The sequence below is a fragment of the Triticum aestivum genome, chromosome 6D (assembly GCF_018294505.1).
Source record: "Triticum aestivum cultivar Chinese Spring chromosome 6D, IWGSC CS RefSeq v2.1, whole genome shotgun sequence".
NCBI lineage: Eukaryota > Viridiplantae > Streptophyta > Magnoliopsida > Poales > Poaceae > Triticum > Triticum aestivum.
This window is the reverse complement of record NC_057811.1, coordinates 381,798,569-381,804,701: the sequence shown is the minus strand read 5'-3', so window position 1 is coordinate 381,804,701 and position 6,133 is coordinate 381,798,569. Positions and strand designations below refer to the sequence as shown.

General features: G+C 47.5%; 2 protein-coding genes across 2 annotated transcripts; one reads left to right on the top strand and one right to left on the bottom strand.

Moving 5' to 3' along the window:
- Positions 1 to 470: 470 nt before the first annotated feature.
- LOC123141684 (uncharacterized) lies at positions 471 to 3,179 on the top strand. The gene is made up of 2 exons (XM_044560770.1): positions 471 to 1,314; positions 2,696 to 3,179. Exons 1-2 carry the CDS (start codon positions 525 to 527, stop codon positions 3,010 to 3,012), a joined length of 1,107 nt encoding a protein of 368 aa, XP_044416705.1. The 5' UTR covers positions 471 to 524; the 3' UTR covers positions 3,013 to 3,179.
- A 68-nt stretch (positions 3,180 to 3,247) lies between these two features.
- On the bottom strand, positions 3,248 to 5,362 carry LOC123141685 (RNA exonuclease 4). Its single transcript, XM_044560771.1, has 7 exons — positions 5,155 to 5,362; positions 4,896 to 5,047; positions 4,577 to 4,707; positions 4,248 to 4,417; positions 3,938 to 4,147; positions 3,756 to 3,836; positions 3,248 to 3,661 (listed from the first exon to the last, which is right to left on the bottom strand). Exons 1-7 carry the CDS (start codon positions 5,187 to 5,189, stop codon positions 3,433 to 3,435), a joined length of 1,008 nt encoding a protein of 335 aa, XP_044416706.1. The 5' UTR covers positions 5,190 to 5,362; the 3' UTR covers positions 3,248 to 3,432.
- Between the last annotated feature and the right edge of the window lie 771 nt (positions 5,363 to 6,133).

The following is a 6,133-nucleotide window of genomic DNA, read 5'->3' as shown; positions in this document are numbered from 1 at the left end:
GACGTAGTCTACCAAGCTCTGGTGTAGATTCCTGCCGTCTTCTTGGGACGATGAGGTTAGGCTTTCTTGTCATGTGCTGAGATTTGATGTTAGGTGGTTCAAATTTAGTAAAGGGTTCAACGACGACGATTGCGGCTCCAGGATACTGTCCTAAGGGGCACGTGCACGAAGACTTTCCGACTGTCATGCGGTAGGAGAGCAGCGACACCGGCGTGTTCTGACGGCAGTAGAGGTCATCCGATGGTCTTAAAATTTTGATGTGATTTTTATTATGTTTGAGATGCTTTGTACTGTTGATGAACTTTTATAAAATATCTTTCAAAAAAGAAAAGATTAAGTGTGTGCGGATGAATAGATTGGGGGAGGGAGGAAGAGGGAAGAGACCCACGAAAGCACTCTTAGAAGGAAAACCATGTCTCACAATTTGGGACAAATCAGACATGACCCTCGTGAAATCCCTAGGCAAAGAAAGAGAGGACAGCAGCTCGTGCCCATATTCTATTCGTGCTCGTCTTGCAGGTCGAATGCTTCATCGGAAGAGAGAACTTTATTCTCCCAATTCCCGAACCTTCCCCCAAAACTACGCCTTGTGCCGTTTACGGAATACCGAATCTATCGCAAACCGTAACACCGATGCGCCCTTCCCGGTACAGCCGCTCGCAAAATCTCTTTCCACGAAGAGGCGCCTCGCCGCCTCCCCCTCCCGAATGCCCGCGCCGCGGCAGCTGCCCCTCCTCCTGAAGATCGCCGCCGCGTCGGCCGCCGGCGCATTGGCGTTCGTCGCGGCGGCGCGCCTCCTGCGGGATGACGCGGTCTCCTCCCTCCGCCGGGACATCCGCGAGGCCGTCGCCGCCCTCGTCTCCAGCAACGAGGACGGCGACGGCGGCGAGGACCAGGGGGACGAGGACGCGCCGCCGCCGTCCATCCTGATCACGGGGTTCCGGGCCCACGGGAAGAGCTCGCTCGTGAACACGGCGTGCCGCGCGCTCGCCGGCGAGGTGGGCCCGCTGCTGCTGCGCGCGGAGGCGTCGCCGCCGGGCGGCGGGTCCGACAGCACGAGGAAGCGGCTGAAGGTGAAGGCGGTGGTCTCCGGCGCGGACGGGGAAATGGGGGCGGAGGAGGCGGTGGTGGAGCTGCTGGACGCGCCGCCGCTCCCTGACGCCGCGAGGCTGACGAGGGATGCGATCGACGACGCGATCAGCAGCGGGAACCCGGAGTGCGTGGTGCTGGTGCTGCGATGCGACGCGCCCGCCAAGGAGCGGAATGCGGCCATCAAGCGCCTGCCGGAGATCTCTGCCGCCGCGAGGGCGAAAGGTCAGTTGGTTTCTAGAAGGTTTAGAACTTTTCACGTGACTGTTCTTTTTTTTTGGAGACGGAGAGAATTCAAGTGACTGGTTTGTCGTACCGTTTATATATGGGCCCTTGAGCCCGTGCGGGCACGAGTGGGGAATTCCCTGCTTGCAATTGCGGCCCAACCTATGAAATAGTAGCATTCAGTCCACGGATCAATCGAGTATATCTTGCGGATTAACAAGAGCTGTGATCTAGAATTACTTCTGTAACCGCCAAATTAATCAACATGGATTCTCTGCTAAATGTTATGGTCTACTTCTCACTTTCTCAGTAATATTTATGGGAAACACTTTCCGTCATACGTCTGATACAAGAAACTTGTCAGACCAGTCATGTGCCGTTCGTTTCTGGTCCATCCCAAGATTTATGTGGAGCTCTCAAAAGGAGATTTATGTGGAGTTAAGTGTGGGTGGTGATCCCTTTTAATCGATTGGATGTTACAAACAACATATACTAAATAGCTTATTATTGTTTTCCTTGTGTTATATTCTTAGATCAGGGATTTGCAATGAATTGGAATGCTCACGTTTTCTTGCATTTGCATGTATGAATCATGGTGGTTTGAGATACAGCCTTTATTGGTGATCAAAAGATTGACTATTTGATGATAAGCTTTGTACGAATAAATCACATGGATGCTCTGATATATGCTACTTCATTCGTTCCGTATTAGTGTCCTGGCACAACAATAATTATGGAATGGAGGGAGTATTTAATTCACTATGCTCCTTAATTTTGGAGCCCTCCCAGTCAATTGAGGTGTTTAATTTTGGATTTGGTTCATGATTTTGACCGGGTCAACTATTTCTTGACGAGCTCTCATTCAGTTGAGGTATTTAATTTTGGATTTGATTCACTATTTTTCGATGGTTTCTCAAAGTAATCGGTAACAACCAGCCTGGAAAAACACATCAGTCATGTGCACCCTCTCACCATCTAAAAAAACACCAACATGTGACATTGTAGCACTAATATAGTACATGCAGCCACCAAGGCAAGAAACTTACCCACCTAAGTATTGGTGGATTAGCAGATAACACATAATCACACCACCAAGAAAGCCCACTAAAACACCACATTGTAAAAAAACACTTAATCATCTTCCCCACGCGCCAAACCAACTTTTATCTTTGTGATATCTCAACAACACCAGCGGCGCCGCGAAGCGCGCCCAATCCTTCTAGTATCCTATAAGTATACGTCCTAGTTAGATTTGTTTGGAGTTAAGGGTGATGATAATCCAAGTTATCAGTTAGGCTGGATGTTGCAAACAACATATATAACTATTCATTCCATATGTCAGCGAGGCTTAGTCTAATTGTTACTTAACATCTGTTTACAGGGCTTAATTTGATTATTGCATTGACTTTTAAGAAGTCCGTGAGTTCAGTAAGGCAAGCTGAAGAGCTTCTAAGAGAGGTTTCGTTCAGGGCAAGGACGGATTGTGTATACTTCATCGAGAACTACACCTGGAGCAACAGTGGCTCCAACCTCCTCCACCCCCCTGTCATCAAGAATGACTTTGGGACAGATTTCACCGTGCTGACAATCATTCGACAGTGTCTTGAGTTCATCAAGCTAAATAGGAGTCAAAAGGATAAGAGAGACCCCAAGCAGGCAGACACACAGGCAGATGCTAAAACAGCCCCTAAAGTTTAGTGACACAAATGTAAGGCATTTCTATAGTTGTGCACATACAGGATCATCACTGATTTGCACAGGTATGATCTTCTGCGGTATGATGTATGTTGACACAGACATAGTCTGACAAGCTGTACAAAATGTACCTTCATTATATATGTATAATATTGTTATAGGCCTGTTTATCTGCCTCTGTGTTGTGTAGCTATTGAGCTGGGTTTGTCATTTTCTAGATACATAAAGCAAAGTAGAAAGCCTCTTACTATATATCATTGCTCTTAAATATGACTCATACAACTCTTAATCACCAATATTATACTCAATCCCACCATACATAAGTCCAAAGATAATTAGACATACGTATTACTACGGATGGAATATGACCAAACCAACATCAGTCGGCCGGCCCTGCCTTGTTCTCTTTAGCTCATCATCAGTCTAGGGGTCCAGGCACCAGCAGTAGTAGTCTGATCCTGAAAGTGCCAGGAGCTCTTCTGGGCTCATCCTCTCCATCTCCCTCTGCCTCCAGGCCGGGTAGTTATTCTGCACCTCCCCTGAACCGGAGGCGTAGTCTCTCGGGTGAGCTTGTGATCTCATCCTGATATATAGTCTCATCGCCGCGACGCAGTCCTCGTATGGATCCTGAATGCCAGTATGGACATCATACCTATAACGGGATAGAGGGGCAATCCCTTGAGCATTAGGCAATGACCAAAGGGTTCAGAGAGTTTGTTTTATAGATCAGTTATCAAGTGACATACCCAAGATATGCTTGTGTGAGGTACTTCAGGGTATTGCTCAGCTTGCTGGTTTTCATCAGCGGTGGGTACTTTGCGGTGTCCCTGCATGTCCATGGATAAATAGTGTTAAGAAAATAGTAAAATTTCGAGGCAATTAAGGAAGATATGGTAGGAACAATAGCTCACTGAGCAATGATCTGTACCTGATCATGAATGCTGGGTAGTCCAAACCTAGGCGCTCGAGGTCATGGTCCACGATATGCCCAACAAGGATCCTTGCCCTTCCATAGCTCCTCGGCCGTATCTTCCACAGCGGCTCCCCGTTGCACAGGATGTCCTGGATCCTCCTCTGCACAAGTTTCAGTGGCATTGCGTCCCTCAGGTACTCGGGCCTTATCCCAGTCACCTCATACCTGAAGAGCCAAATGGTCAGCTTGATCTTTTGCTTCAGAAAACAATCCATATAGTTGATCGTCTTGAACAAGACCAGTAATGAGTTTCATGGTAGGCTACCTGTAGTTTGTGACAGGGGCTGTAGGTTTTACATAGGTCTGGAAGATGATGTTCTCATCTTCTCCAATAAGGCACACTCTTGCGCAGAGGTCCACGGAGCCGTCGCTCCCTCCTCCGACCATCTTACAGGCCATGGCAACCGCGCGTCCACCTGCGCCACCCTTTGGCATCTGAGAAAAAGAACGCAAAAGAGAGGGAGAAGAGAAACATCAGGTTCTGATTTCTGCTCTCCCAGCAACATTTTTGTAAAAAGTTGGCCGGGAGCTCTAGCATCCAAGCTATGAAGAGCTCCATGGCGGAGACTGAACGGAGTGGAGAACACTAATTACCGGAGCAGCGCGGGAGTATTGGCAGGCGTGACGGTGATATCTGGCGGCGGCGGGGCTGTCAAAGATGTTGAGGCAGATGCCACAGCCCCGGGCGCTGAAGACGCGCGCGCATTCGGCCTTGGGCAATGGACCTTCATTGCCAAGATGAAGAGGCAACAAGACATATATACTGTCAGGACATACTTCAAAGATCGGACGGGAGAATATAAAAGATGCATGAGCCCAGCGTGCACAGTTCAGCTGCTGTTGATGCCATAGCTATAGAGATGTTTGCATGCAGCTAGAGATTTGGTGGTCGTGGAGTTTGCTGGTAGCTTACCTATGAGGTGCTCCCTGAGGGACTCGAAGGAGCGGCAGTGCTTCCTGCAGGCGCCGCACTTGGGCTCGTGGACCGAGTGGTACGACACCTTCATGTGCTCCACAAGGTGCTCCATCTTGTTGTACTGCCGGAAGCACGCCGAGCACTTGTTCCTGGTACACACACAGACATGCTTCAGTTAGGCCAAGCGTCTATCTCACCCTTCCTTCGAGCTATTGCAGTTTGTTAAGAAAAATGGCGTTTCTCAACGTCTTGTTACCTCAGGGTCTCCGCGGACTCCCTTCTGCTGTCCATCGCGCTCCACAGATTCTTCGTGCAGGTCGATCAAGATCTCTCAGATCTCGAGGTTGGCGAGGATGAACCGTGTGGGAACGCCTATTTATAGGCCAGCCTTGTCGAGAGATCAGAGATGGAACCTTCACGAGGAAAGCCCCTTAGACTGTCATTGCTCCATTCTGAGGAATAACTAGACCTGCATGCAGGCGTTGTTAATATCTACTCGTAATGATATCAGAGACTCAAATCCCTACGTGACTCCCAGTGCACAACAGCACAAGCATCTAATTATCTCAATATCGGATCAGGGCATGACAAGACGGTGTTCTCTTATACGTTCCGTGCCATCTAGAAATGATTAACGCTACAAGGCGTAGACAAATATGTGACGATTAAAATATATTAAGATAAGATGCAATGACAAGATTCTCGCAAAAAAAGGTGTAATGGAAAGATAGCATCTCGTACAATGACGTGAATTGTCTTGTCTTTCATTTCAAGAGATCATCTTAGCTAAGATAAAGCAAATAACTTTTTTTTGTCTATCCTCTTCCACGTCATCGATGTCATATATACAGTATATGTGGCATTGCTAAATTAGCACCATTGTACCGTAAAAAGAGCAACAATACAACCGCAAAAAAAAGTAAAAAGAGCAACAATAGCACCATCACGCGTGCCAATCAAGACATGTTTTCTCGAAGCCGTATGTGGATGTAAGGAATTATTTGTCTTACTAACTTGCAAAATTCATGAAAAATATAATCACACACCTCGTGTAAAAAGGATAAGAGATAAATAAATAATGAACGTACGCAGCTACAACGTGATGTCTATATTGCACGATGTTGCAGGAAGTCGCAATAGGAGATTATGGAGAGAACGTTCATTCTCTATGATTTTCATAAATGATATGACACAAACAACATTGCCGTAAAACCGGTATTTATCCCACTTTTGGA

What these genes read in the sequence shown, in the direction of transcription:
- LOC123141684 (XM_044560770.1), top strand. Translation starts at nt 525, where the DNA reads ATGCTTCATCGGAAGAGAGAACTTTATTCTCCCAATTCCCGAACCTTC. An exon ending in TGCCGCCGCGAGGGCGAAAG is followed by an intron (nt 1,315 to 2,695) that starts GTCAGTTGGTTT and finishes ATCTGTTTACAG; the next exon opens with GGCTTAATTTGATTATTGCA.
- LOC123141685 (XM_044560771.1), bottom strand. Translation starts at nt 5,189, where the DNA reads ATGGACAGCAGAAGGGAGTCCGCGGAGACCCTGAG. An exon ending in GAGTCCGCGGAGACCCTGAG is followed by an intron (nt 5,048 to 5,154) that starts GTAACAAGACGT and finishes TGTGTGTACCAG; the next exon opens with GAACAAGTGCTCGGCGTGCT. An exon ending in TACCCAGCATTCATGATCAG is followed by an intron (nt 3,837 to 3,937) that starts GTACAGATCATT and finishes ATGGACATGCAG; the next exon opens with GGACACCGCAAAGTACCCAC.